The 13,729-nt window shown below is 43.4% G+C and overlaps 1 protein-coding gene across 11 annotated transcripts in view; it reads right to left on the reverse strand.

The window, feature by feature from the left end:
• AKAP13 (A-kinase anchoring protein 13) overlaps positions 1-13,729 on the reverse strand; it is a 394,860-nt gene that overhangs the window by 88,505 nt on the left and 292,626 nt on the right. For 5 of the 11 annotated variants that reach the window (XM_039912296.1, XM_029065581.2, XM_039912292.1 and 2 more), the window contains 3 exons: positions 8,758-9,089; positions 7,093-7,146; positions 40-105 (listed from right to left, as the gene is read on the reverse strand). In XM_039912296.1, the coding sequence (XP_039768230.1) occupies positions 40-105; positions 7,093-7,146; positions 8,758-9,089 (452 nt within the window). The remainder of the gene's footprint in view (positions 1-39; positions 106-7,092; positions 7,147-8,757; positions 9,090-13,729) is intronic. The other 6 variants (XM_039912298.1, XM_039912295.1, XM_029065590.2 and 3 more) reach the window with 3 other exon arrangements.

Consider the following 13,729-nt stretch of genomic DNA (forward strand, 5'->3'; position numbering starts at 1 on the left):
CAGTTCATGGTGCCCCCTGGACATAACACAATACTGTACCTTCTACAATTAAAGTCAGCACCCAGGACAGTCGGGTATTGTACACCTGAGGGACACCAGCTCATACTGGAAGGGTTAAAGGGAGGGAGGAAGAAATGGAGGGTGTTAAGGGGGGTGTGGAGGAAAGAGAAAGAGAAGGGAGGACATTGGATTGCAAAAGAAAGGGAATGATTAGAGACCGCCTGGCTTGTATTTATTTTTCAAATACATTTTTATGCTACTTAGATTACATAGAGCATGACGTGATGACTTCTTTCCCGAGCCCACCAATAGATTAATCAGTATATTTATTGAGCACTTACTATGTGCAGAGCACTGTACTAAGTGCTTGGGAGAGTATAATACAACAGAATTAGCAGATGTGTTCCCTGCCCACAACAAGCTTACAGTCTAATAGTACATTCCAAGCGCTTAGTACAGTGCTCTGCACATAGTAAGTGCTCAATAAATATGATTGAATGAATGAATAATGCACATGCAGCAAACACTTGGGCACTAGGTCTGGTTCTCGTTGACTCCTCCAGGAAAGTCCCCACTCCATTCTGCATCACCCTGATTTGCTCCCTTTATTCATCCCTCCCTCAGCCCCACAGCACTTAAGTACATATTTGTCATTTATGTATTTATATCAATTTCTGTCTCCCCCTCAAAACTGTGCGCTCGTTGTGGGTAGGGAATGTGATTTTCAATTCACTGTATTGTACTCTCCCAAGCACTTAGTAGAGTGCTCTGCACATAGTAAGTGCTCAATGAACAGGATTGATTGATCGATATTATGGCTGTAAAGCAGGCTAGGTCCAAATATAGGCCCCCAGCTTGCTTCAGATAGTTCCACAATATGGTTTTGTCACTGAAACACAAGACTGACTAGACTAAGACTGAACCAAATGGTTTTCCGAGCTAAAAACCCATCCATGAAGGGATTTCAAAGTACAGTAACTACACATCTTTTGTTTTCTATTTCAACTCTCAGTTTTCCTGGATCCCCTTCCCACTCCGTCCCAGAAATCGAAGAAGCGCTCCCCAAGTTCCAGACATCACAAGTCCAATAGCCCAATGCATTCCCGGTTCCAAAGACCCTTCAGAGCCTAAACCTGGGTGAGTTAACTTTTAATGGTATTTTTTAAACACTATGTGCCAGGCACTGGCACTAAGCACTGGAGTAGATACCAGATTATCAAGTTGGACAAAGATCATGTCCCACATGGGGCTCCAATTCTATACCCCCATTTTACAAATGAGATAACTGAGGCATAGAGAAGTTGAGTGACTTGCCCAAGGTCACCCAGTGGACAAGTGGAGGAGATGGGATTAGAACTCAGGTCCTCTTACTCCCAGGCCAGGGCTCTTTCCACTAGGCAACACAGCTTCTCTATGAATCAAACAATTAGTGGTGTTGATTGAGGACTTAGTGTGTGCAGAGAACTGTATTAAATGCTTGGAAGACTTCAGTACAGTTGATAGACAGGTTCCTTGCCTACAACGAGCATAATCACCCATGTCCTGAGTACAGTGCTCAGCACAGAGTAAGTGTTCAATAAATACTAGTGATTAACTACATGTCTAGAAACAGATCAGAGATGGGATCCTAGTCACGGGCCCCTGTCCGGTTAGTTGGGATTTCCTGGAATTTGTTAATTTCACATTGTGACTTCCTGGGTTACAACAGACTGGAAATTAACACACTTCCAGGAACCTGCTACATCACCTCCCTCTGCTTTGGCCTTCAAAATTTGTGTCAGCCCAGCCCCTGGTGGCAAAACAATCTTGGTTCCATGAAAAATCAGCTGGGATATTTGGGAAGGTGAGCTGCTCTAAGAACGAGATCCAGATTTTCAGCCCAAGACAAGGGTCAGTGAGAAGAAGCTGAGAGAGAGTCATAGAGGGAGGAGGGAGGAAAGAAGAACCTCCCCTAAAGCCCTGAATTGTTAATTATCCAAGAAAGAGGAAGAGCAAGGGTCTGGGAGTAAAAGGAACTGCCTTCTAATCCCGGCTCTGCCGCTTGCCTGCTGTGTGATCTTGGACAAGTCACTTCACTTCTTGGTGCTTCAGTTTCTTCATCTGTAAAATGGGGATTCAATACTTGCTTTCCCTCTCCTCTAGACTGTGAGCCCCAAATAGGACAGTGACTGGGTCTGACCTGATTCATCCCAGCACTTGGAAAAGTGTTTGGTTAATAGTAAGCACTCAAAAAATATCATAATTATTAATTATCGTTAAAGAAAATGAGATAATCGGATGAAACATGGGATGAAGGGCCTGCTGACTATGAACTTCCATGGAGGAAGAAGTGAAGGGGAAAACTAATGAAAACAAGGGCAGAGTTGTAGAAGGATAGAGCCAGCAGGGCAAAACCTGTGGGAAACTGGAGGAAAGCACTACTTAAATTTCATCTCTGGAAGGGGCCAGGGTAGCTATAATTCAGGGGTGGGGAGAGAGGCAGCACCCCACTGCTCTTGGAAGGTGGAAATATAAGATGACCTTGCCCCCCAAGGGTTTTTAAGGTTAATGAAGTAAACTGTTGGGACAGTCAGAGGTTAAATATGCCACACTTCAAGTCATGAATAGAGGCAGCAAATAATATGAGGCAGCTGACCTAGCTGTTGGCCTTAGTTATAATTTATTTAGGCAGGTGCAGGAGGCCACTTTACTGGGGATTTTTTTTCCCCTTTTTTGAGGTGGGAAGTGGAGAGGGGAGTCTGGGTGTTTTTGAGAAGGAGTGCTTTTTTTTAAAAAAAAAACAACCACACACTGCAAAATACTGGGAGTTTCTACCTGTTTGAAAACTTGGATTCCATAAACTGAATTTTCAGAATCAGCATTCGCCTCAAAGAGCCGAACAAGTCTGGCATTTCAGTGCAAACCACCTGCCCTGTCTTGTCAGGAAAAGAGCCCAGTTTAAATACTGGAACACTAGTGAAACCATGGCATAATAATCCCTCTGAAATACGTGGGTAAATGAGCACCTGTTCTGCCCAAAGATTATCTCATGGACAAGATGTCCACTACCCTCTCTTGCTCACAGGGAAGCAGTGGGGCCTAGAGGATAAGAGCTCAGGCCTGGGAGTCAGAAGGTCATGGGTTCTAATCCCAGCTCTGCCACTTTTCAGCTGTGTGACCCTGGGCAAGTCACCTCACTTCTCAGTTACCTCATCTGGAAAATGGGGATTGAGACTATGAGCCCCACATGGGACAGGGACTGCATCCAACCTGATTTGCTTGTATTCACCCCAGCACCTAATACAATGCCTAGCAAATAGTAAGTGCTTAACAAATACCAACAGCATTGATATTATTATTGTTCACATCACCAGAGGCTTTGCTTTTATTAGGGAGGGCTCCCCTTATAATTAATCGTGTATTCCACAGTATCCATTCCACCAGGGTGACCCCTCTCCCCAACCAGAATGGTGGGAGAACATAAGGCACCCATAGAAAAGTTAGAACACTGGGCAATTGTGGCTGTTTCTCAATTATGTCTGTTCAGTTGTTGAATTTTACTACCCCTTCCCCCACCATTTTAGATAGTAAGCCTCCCACAGGCTAAAGGCCAGCCTGGATCAAAGCCCAAAGATTAGTATAAGACTTTGATTGAGGGGTAAAACACTTTAAAATCCCAAGGAGCCGGCTGTAGACCTGAGAAATGGGTCTCTCAGCTTTCAAATGAAGCTAGATGCTAATTAAGAGGTGGGAATTTTGGATGGAAAAACTGAGGCTATTGATGGTGGGCACTGAAAGGGAGCAGAGATATGGGAATCAATCAAGTGTATTTATTGAGTGTTTAATGTGTGCAATGCACTGTATTAAGAGTTTTGGAGAGTAAATTAAAACAGAGTTGGTAGACATGTTCCCTGCATATAATGAACTTAGAGTCTAGAGGATATGAGAGAAGGAAGGGAAAAATGAGAGGATTCATATCCCACATAGGGTCAGAGGTCATGGGTTCAACTTCTGGCTCTGCCACTTGTCAGCTGTGTGACTGTGGGAAAGTCACTTCTCTGTGCCTCAGTTACCTCATCTGTAAAATGGGGATTAACTGTGAGCCTCACGTGGGATGACCTGATTACCCTGTATCTCCCCCAGGGCTTAGAACAGTGCTCTGCACATAGTAAGCACTTAACAAATGCCAATATTATTATTATCCCAGGATCACTGAGGGAGTAATGTCTCCAGGGAAGAAGCAAGGCCTAGTAGAAAGAGCATAAATCTGGGAGTTGGAGGACCTGGGTTTTAATACCAGCTCCACCACTTGCCAGCTGTGTGACCTTGGGAAAGTCAATTAACTTCTCTGGACCTCAGTTTCCTCAACTTTAAAATGGAGATTCAACACCAGTTCTCCCTCCTATTTTGATTGTGAATTCCATGTGGGACAGGCACTGTGTCCAAACTGATTGATTTGTATCTACCCCAATGCACACCTTCCATTCATGCCCCGGGCTGACTGGGTGAGTGATTGCTTCTCAGGGAGAATACCATGTTTCTTCAAAGTGGGGCAAAGTCTCTCAAAACCCTGCACCAATCAACCATATTTGCTGAGGATTTACTACGTGCAGAGCAAAGGCATATGAGGATAGATGTGCACCAACAGATCCATGTCGTTGGAGGACAGCGTGACTGAAGTCTCTGTATTCTGAAATTATCCTAACAGTCAAGACTTCAAGTCCCTCTCCTCCCCTCCCCCCCCCACCCTCTGCTCTTCCCCCTTCACCTCCCCTCAGCACTGTGCTCATTTGTACATATTATTACCCTATTATTTTGTTAATGAGGTGTATATCTCCTTGATTCTATTTATCTTAATGATGTCTTGTTTTTGTTTTGTTCTGTTTTGTTTTGCTGTCTGTCTCCCCCATTTAGACTGTGAGCCCGTCACTGGGCAGGGACTGTCTATCTGTTGCCGAATTGAACATTCCCAGCGCTTAGTACAGTGCTCTGTACATAATAAGTGCTCAATAAATACTACTGAATGAATGAACCTCAAATAAATGTATTTAGCTCACACTTTGTTTATTTAATCTGGCTTCAAAGGGCGCGCCATTAAAAAAAATGAGGGGGACAGAAAGAAAATGGAAGGAAAAGGAAAAATGTCACACTCTTTCTAGATGGTTACACCAAACAGTAAGAAAGAGAAGCAACATGTCCTAGTAGAACATGGACCTGAGAGTCAGAAGAACCTGGGTTCCAATCCTGGTTCTGCCACTGGTCTGCTATGTGACCTGGAGCAAGGCACTTAACTTCTGCGTGCCTGAGTTACCACATCCTTAAATGGGGATAATGTTTGTGAGCTCCAGCTAGGGCAGGGTCTGTTACCAACCTGATTATCGTGTATCTAATCTAACCCAGAGCTTATCTCGGTGCCTGGCACATAGTAAGATTAAGGCTTAACAAATACCTTAAAAAAAATAACCTTGACTTGGGTGGTTGGCTAAACAGGCCATGCTAATTAACATTCATAAAACCAAACCACCTATGGAAATTTTTAACCAAAAAAATTGGGGAGGAATAAAGAAAAGGCAGACCAGTTATTAGGGACTGTTGAACTAGAAACTAGAACTAGAAATCCCTCATCATTTCCCATTGCAGAGGGTGGTCTGACCACCCCTCGGATCCCAAAGAGTATAACTCCTTACCATCAGCTTTAAGGAACGCAATCTGCTTTGTCATTCCTACTTTCTCCCTAACTACCACCCCACCTACACTCTTCACTCCTCTAACATGAACCTACTTACTGTGTGTCTCTCTCACTGTAGACCTTCACTCCTATATGGAACTCTCTCCCCTTTCACACCTAACAGACCACCACTCTCCCTATCTTCATAGCTCTACTAAAATCACATCTCCTCCAAGAAACCTTCCCAGACCATTCATCTCACCTCCCTAAATCTTCCACCTCCCCAAGTCACCTCTATACTTATGTTGATATCCCTAAGCACTTTGATAATCACTCCACTCCCACCATCAAAGCCCTATTATATATTCTTATTCCCTGTTGCTTCCCCTATCTGTAATTTATTTTATTGTCTTACTCCCCCCACCCACTAGACTGTAAGCTCCTTGTGAGAAGGGATCAATGTCAACCAATTCTGTTTTATTGTATTCCCTCGAGCATTTAGTATAGGGCTCTTCTCACCAGAGGTAAGCTCAATAAATACAGTTGATTGATTGATTGACTGAGTTGGTGAGGATGACTCCCTCCATCTCTCTAGGTTCAACATGTGGTCCACCATAATCCTGGAGATACTGGGTCCCGAGGAGCTGATCTTTCTTTTTGTCCAGCCAGGAAAGGATGAGGTCACCCTGCAAGAAGCCCTCCCTGTGGCCACAGAATCACCAGAAATCATTACAGGATGGCCTTTCCCATACAATCTTTGCCCCTCAGCAAACAGGGAAGCCTTATGCTCCATCCTAGCTGGGCCCATTTCTTTCAGCTTCAAGAAACACCAAGGTGTTCTGTGGCACAAAGAATCACTCAATCAATGGTATTTATTGAGCGCTTACTGAGGGCAAAGCACTGTACTACATGCCTGGGAGAGTACAAAACGACAGAGTTGGTAGACCCATCCCCTATCCACAGAAAGCTTAATCTGCAGTCTAGCTACACTCCTAAAGCTTTTATACTAGGAAAATATTCCTAACATTGAGAGGTACAGAAAGCAAAGCAAGGCTTTGCCCCTATATCCATCTTGCTTTTGTGTGGCCTAGTGGAGCTAGCACCTCCAGAGAGTCAGAAGGGCTTGGGTTCTAACTCCAGTTCCGCCACATGTCTGCTGTGTGATCTTGGGCAAGACACTTCACTTCTCTTTGCCCCAGTTACCTAATCTGTTAAATGGGAATTAAGACTATGAGCCTCATGAAGGACAGGAACTGTGTCCAACTTGATTACCTTGTATCTACCCCAACACTTAGTACAGTGGCTGGCACATAGTGGTGTTTGACAAATACCATTAAAAAATAAAAAACCATGATGTGTGAACCATGGACAGAGGGCCTTGAAACATCTATTAGTACACATTCAAATGAACAATGGTTAGTTAGTGAAGTTAGATGACTCTGTACCTTCTCCTATGAATGGGAGGTCTCCTTAAAACATCCCCAAGAACTCGTACTGAACTGGAAATGAATCATGGACAGAGATCAGTGATTCCAGAGGAGAAAAAAAAAAAATGAACACAGTTGATCGAAATTCAAATGAGAAACAAACACATAAATGGAAAGAAAATCAATCCTAACATCCATGTGTCATATAAACTGCTACCAGTGAAAGACGGAAGAATGGCCTAAAATATCTGGATCCAAAATTGATCTTCTGCAGCGAGCTACCAGTTTTTTTAAGTGAGATGAGCTTCAAGAAAAGACATGTTAACCATGGGAAAATGAGTGAGACATGTTAGTGCCTCAATGGGAGACAGGTTAAAACAGCTGAATAGTTGAATAGTGAGAATGAAATACATTAACCAACCAATCTGACTAGTTGCCTAAACCTTTCTCCACCAAATGCCAATTACATGCATACACACTGCATGCACACAAAATTCTGGATGGCCAAGTTTCTCCTCCACTGATTGTTAAAACCCAGTTCTTCTCTTGGTAGTTGATTTTTAATGAACACCTAATGCGATCATTTAGAAATACTGTACCCTATCACAAAGTTAAGGAGTCAGCTTTATCAAATCAAAGTAGTCTTTAAAAACTCGGTCTGTTAAGCATTAGCTCTAATTCCCAGATATATGGGTTTTATTGCCCTCAGAAATCCTTACACAATGGGTTCTGCACATAAACAAACCCAACTAACTGAGTTAACTTAGAATTCTTGCTTCTCAAAAACCTCCTTTATCTACCGAGGGTTTTTTTTTTTCCTTTGGGGAGGGGGAATTGAGTGGGGCCAGATTATTCTCTAAGTATTTATTTTGAATCAACCTAGGAGGATAATAAGAATAATACCCTTAACGATCGCAGAATTCATGATTTGGCTTTGGGTTGGTATACTGTCTCCACAGAGTGGGTTAGGAGACACTGCACATACAAGCTGTTCTTCATTGTTGAAGGCTCTTCTCTAAGAAGGAGTCTGTTTCCAACAGATTCAAGTCAAAGGAGTGCCGAGACTAGAGGCTGTATTGAATATTAGCACAGCTCCTTAAACTGGAAAAAATTCTAGCATGAACTGGTCTGAGTACATAAGCTGCTAGGAGTCTCTGCGAGACCCAGCACCTCCCAAACACACCCCTAGTTTGTTGTAACACTTGATACGCAGCATGCCTTCAAATCTGGTAGCCTCCGGAGTCTAAAACTCTGCTTGAAGTCATTCTGCGGTCCGGACTCAACCCAATCCCCTAAATTCCCTACAACTTGAAGGTTTACAATAGGGATGACGTTTGCTGTAAAAACCTCCCGTCATCCCCAGCTTCAAACAGAGACATAGGCTGTGTTTATTTTGGGATTTCTAGATTTTTAACACTCTGGCAACTTGGTCTTTAAGCAAATTTTGTCCTCAGGGAAACAGAAGGGGTTTACTCACACTAAGCATTCTGGAAAGACCAAGTCACAGCCTTAAAGCAGTTTGCACTTCCAAAAACCAAAATTCCCAATTTACTCACCATCCATGTTGTCATGGTAAGAGAAAAGTAGGCTGGATCTACCTACATTTCTCTGTACATATACAGTTGCCTCTCGTGCTTGAAGAAGTCAGTGGCATGATATGACACACAAGGAATTCCCACTTACCTCCGGGAATTCATTTCCGCATCACTGGCAGAGTTTTTCCCTGGTCCCCAGCTATGTCTCCGAAATGGGGAAAGAGAGCGCAGAGAGTTTCTTAGATTGGAGCAGTTCTCAGAGACATCAGTTAAACTGTCCATTTCCTCGCCGGTCTCCCCTGAGCCCATGGTTTCACTGTCCTTTCCCTCGGCTCCTTCATCGTAGTCATTTGTCCTGCCAGGACTGTGCTGGTCGCTGAGGTCTTGGACCTGGGGGATACTGACTCCTAAGGACGGTGGTTCCTTTACAGGGACTGGATCCTCCATCGGCAACCCACAAGTCACCTGTTCCTCTGGAGACTGCAAAAAGATCAACAGGGAAAAGGTTAGGAGGGCCAGTATCTGGAAGGTCCACTACAAATCACATTAGCAAGACTACAGTAGGCAAAGTCATTCTCTCTTCAGGGGTGATTTCTGCCACTGAACCCCACCCCCAGGAGTGAGCCTTGTATCCAGCTTGGGGATACTGTCCTCAAATGCTTGGTACTTCAGTCAATAGTTGTTCTGATGGGCTTTGTAAATTGGCCAAAATATGAGTCCTTTAGAAGGCCCATGGTACAGCCCTTTAATCCCTGTGCATGCCAGAACTTGATTCAGGATCCTTTTCTCTCTACTCATTCCCCTTCCCTCCTCAACTAAAGTCTCCCGGGGCAAAAAGGGAGGAGGTCATCTCTCACTAAATTACCTAACCCTTTTCTGGAGCAGAATCCCAATGCCCAGAATCAAAGCTAATATGCCTTCCTTTTCATCTGCCCCGCTTCTCAACAACAACAACAAAAATCCCAGATCAGGACTTTTCGGCATAGAAAAATATAGCTCCTTGAAGATCATATTGCATTACAGCTTGATTCATACTGTAATTTCAGGTTTAATTTGCTCCCCAAACCATAACTGAAAACCAAACCAGCTCTGTTTGGCACATAGCATATGTGCTGATGTGCTGATGTTAATATCCTAAAAAGGGTCTATGATTATATTTTGTTCCCCAAGGACATTACAAAAAAATTCAGAGCACACTTATTACATCACCTACAGTTTTCCCAAAAGGCAGATAAGATCCTTATTCTCAGAAAAAGAAAGGACAGAAACCCTTGCCCTCTTCCTTTAAGAAAAGCTCTGTTTTATCATGTAAAATATCTCTCTCCCTCTCTCCCTCCCTCTCTCTCCCTCTCTCTTTCTCTCTCTCTCTCACACACACACACACACACACAAGTACACCCATCAGTGCTTGGCAAAGGGTCCTTGGAGAAAACCACCAAGCTCATCTTGAAGGGGTGGCCAATCTAATAGTCAACAGGAACTACGCACTTCCAGAGCTGTAGCCTGACAACTCAGGCTTTGAAACAGACCAGAACACATCATTAATGGGTGGAGGAAAGAGGGAGTCTTACAAAGCCCAGGAGGCGACAAAAACAAACACAACATCACAACCGCCCTCAATTAGATGCTCACACTGCCCAACATTAGTCATTTGGGGTTTTAGAAAGATAGGGAGAAGAAGGGTGGGCTCCAGAAACTTCCGTACATGTCTCCAATAGGCTCAGGGCTGAGTCAATTTCCTCAGTGTTTCAACTAAGAATGAAGAGTTCTGCGAACCTTGGAGAAGGGCGTGAGAGAGGGCAACTGGCATCCAACATCATGGCCCTTCTAATTCCCATCATGGCAACCAGGATCCTCTGTACTTATAAACACAAAGGATCGAGGTCCCTGGTCTCAACCCCATGTTTTAAAGCAGGAGCAACTGAGCTCAGTTTGCCTGACAACTGCCCTGTCCTCATGCCCTTCCATTCTACTAAGTTAATCCTGACAGCTAAACACTGAGTATTGTGCTCTGCACACAACACTCAATAAATATCACTGATTGATTGAATACAGGGCTTCAACCTTTCCTTTAATAAACTCAAAGTGTTATTACTTTCCAAATATCTTTGAGAGGGCCACTAATTCAGTCAGCCCTGGCAAACATGTAGGTTAGGTGTTTTTTTCTTCTCTTTCTCCCTTACCAATTTTATCAAATTTTCAAACCAACCCCCCTCACAGTAGGCTTTTTTAGGTGGGGGTGGGCAGGAGGGGCAGTTATTCTTTGGTTTACTGAATAGATGGAAACCTAAGAACTGGAAAAGCCAACCTGCCCAATCAAGAAGGCAGCGGCACAGGAAGAATACTGTTCCAATGGGCTTCAATTAACTTTGCTCCTCTCTAGAGAAAGAAAGCCAATGGCAGACATACTGTTAATAAAAGTGGAAAAGGACTATTTGACCATTTCACTTAGTATGTTTTGGGACTAAAAATCCAATGGCCCTACTTTCCTTCTCACATATCACATCGGGAATATTTCAAGGGAAGAACATTCTGATTTAGACTTGCTTCCATTTTTAAATGAGAAACAAACTGGACTACTTAATTCAACTAATTCAGAATATTCTAGCTTTCAAATGGGATTGAGCAAAGGTGAAATTCCTACTCCCTTCCAGAGCTATTATATTTGCCTTTGAGAAAGCTATCTTTCACTTTTAATGCCTCTAGAGGGCAAATGAGCTTCAATCATAGCTTTGTGGACATGGTATCCACTCAAATCTCTTTCTCTCCCCCTGACTGTTCTTTTTCAATTTCCTTCACTGGCTCTTCTTCTGATCTTTATCTTCACTGTGGGTGTCCCACAAGGCTCTGATGTGGACCCCATACTCTTCTCACTCTCCACTCTTTACAGAGCTCATCTGCTCACATGGCTACAGCTACCATCTCTTGGCAGATGGCTTCCTAACCTCCTTCAAGAGCCCCATCTTACCTTGCATTTCCTCTTACCTCCAGGACATCCCCACAAGGAGGTCCAGGCTGCCCTGTATCAATCAATCAGTAATATTTACTTAGCGCTTACTACGTAAAGATCACTGTACAAAGCACTTGGGAATGCCCAATATAACAACAGACATTCCCTGGCCACAGTGATCTGATAGTCTAAAGCGGGAATACAATCTAGTGAATCATTTAAACAAATAATTTATACATATTTATAATTACAGTCTTCAATCAGTGCTATTTATTGAACAACAGTGAACTAAGCACTTGAGGGAATACAGTACAATGGAGATGGTAGACATGTTCCCTGCCCACAGTGAGCTTACAGTCTAGAGGGGGAGACAAACATTATCAATCATTTTTATTGAGTGCTTACTGTGTGCAGAGCACTGTACTAAGCACTTGGGAAATTACAATATAACTGAGTTGGTACACATGTTACATGCCCAAAATGAGTTTACAGTCTAGGAGTGTAGAGAGTCTAGTCTAGAGAGTGATGTAAATAAACTTATAGATATGCACATAAGTGTTATGGGGCTGAAGGTGGGGTGAATGCCATGTGCCCAAAGGGTACAGATCCAAGTACACAGATGATACAGAAGGGAGAGGGAGCTGGGGACAAGATAACTTAATCAGGAAGAACTCCTGGAGGAGATGTGACCTTAAAACTTAACATGGCTAAAACTGAATTTATATACTCCATTTCTTCACTGATTAATGTATTCCTTTATTGAGCTGAAGAACCGGACTCAGATCCCAACGAGAAAGCACAGAATTGTCGTGGGAAAACAAATAAAAGCAGCTAGGGTAGTGGGGGCAGAGGGTTATTGGAAGAGTTTGGGAGTTAAGATAAGAAGTGGCTGAAAATATTTTCCCTTAAAAAAAATAGTGAGCTGTAATTTCAGTAACAGAGTGGCCATACAAGAGAGGCAGGCTGAAAACAGTTAAACCACGCTTGGCTCTATTTGCTACTGTGGGTCTCTATACTTGATATACTTGATTCTATGAATATTCAAAACCTCTTTAAGACCTAGGTTAACAACATAGCCGTTAGCAAAAATGAGTGCCAGGACACCAGTGTAAGCACAGGCTCCTTCCTATCATCTGTAATAGCACTATTGAGGAGAGAGAAAAGGACGATAGGGGAGAGAGAAAGAGAAAGCAAGCAAGTGCAAGGGAGAGCCAGAGTTTTTCCTGGAATAGCATACTTCAGTCTGAATTTGCTTAGGATTTACAATCATCTCAAATGAGAGTGGACATATCTTCCATGAGATTTCCATCTGTGATGTTTGTAGGTCCCTGGGCCCTTAGCTATGACCCCTCCTTCAAGGTGGAGTGGTCTTACTCAACCATCAGGGTTTTTCTGTGCATTTCAGGAAACTGAATATAGAGGTGAGTTGCATCACTTCCTTTCCTGATAAAAAAATAGGGGGCCCCATCGTTCCCTCCACTGCTGGTTTTGTAAAGGTTTTGGCAAGTCATCAAGTCCATGTCATTCACTTGACCAGGTTTGGGTCACAACCCAGACAACACAGCCTGTCTGACACACGAATCCAAGTCTCAGTCTCCCAAGCATCACTGCCTTCTCCACCTTCCAGGTCCAAATGACCCTGCCCTATCCTACCCAGTGGGGGGTAGAAACTTCACCCTCTACCTACATTTGTCAGCTGCTTCTTTGATGGCTTTATTGAGAGGTCACTGTGTGCACAGCACTGTACTAAGCACTTGGGAGAGCACAATACAACAGAGTTGCTAGATACATTCTTTGCCCACAGCGAGTTTACTTCTACTTCCAACCAGGGACAGGTAAGCTCGTTGTGAGCTTGGAACGTGTCTACCAACTCTGTTGTATTGAACTCTCCCCAGCGCTTAGCACTGTGATCTGCACATGGTAAGTGCTCAATAATGGCAACTGATTGATTTTAAGGACTGTTTGCAAGGATGTCTCCAGTTTCTCCAAAGTTAACAGATGAGGATGACCAAGGCTATAAAGAAACTTCTCTGTGCATCTTTGGGAATATCAGAGGTGGAGGAACAACGAAATTCTGTTTGCTTGTTTTAAGGTATTTGTTAAGGGCTTACTAAATGTCAAACACTGTTCTAAGCACTGGGGTGGGTACAAGTCAATTGGGTCGGACAAT

The sequence above is a fragment of the Ornithorhynchus anatinus genome, chromosome 5 (genome assembly GCF_004115215.2).
Source record: "Ornithorhynchus anatinus isolate Pmale09 chromosome 5, mOrnAna1.pri.v4, whole genome shotgun sequence".
NCBI lineage: Eukaryota > Metazoa > Chordata > Mammalia > Monotremata > Ornithorhynchidae > Ornithorhynchus > Ornithorhynchus anatinus.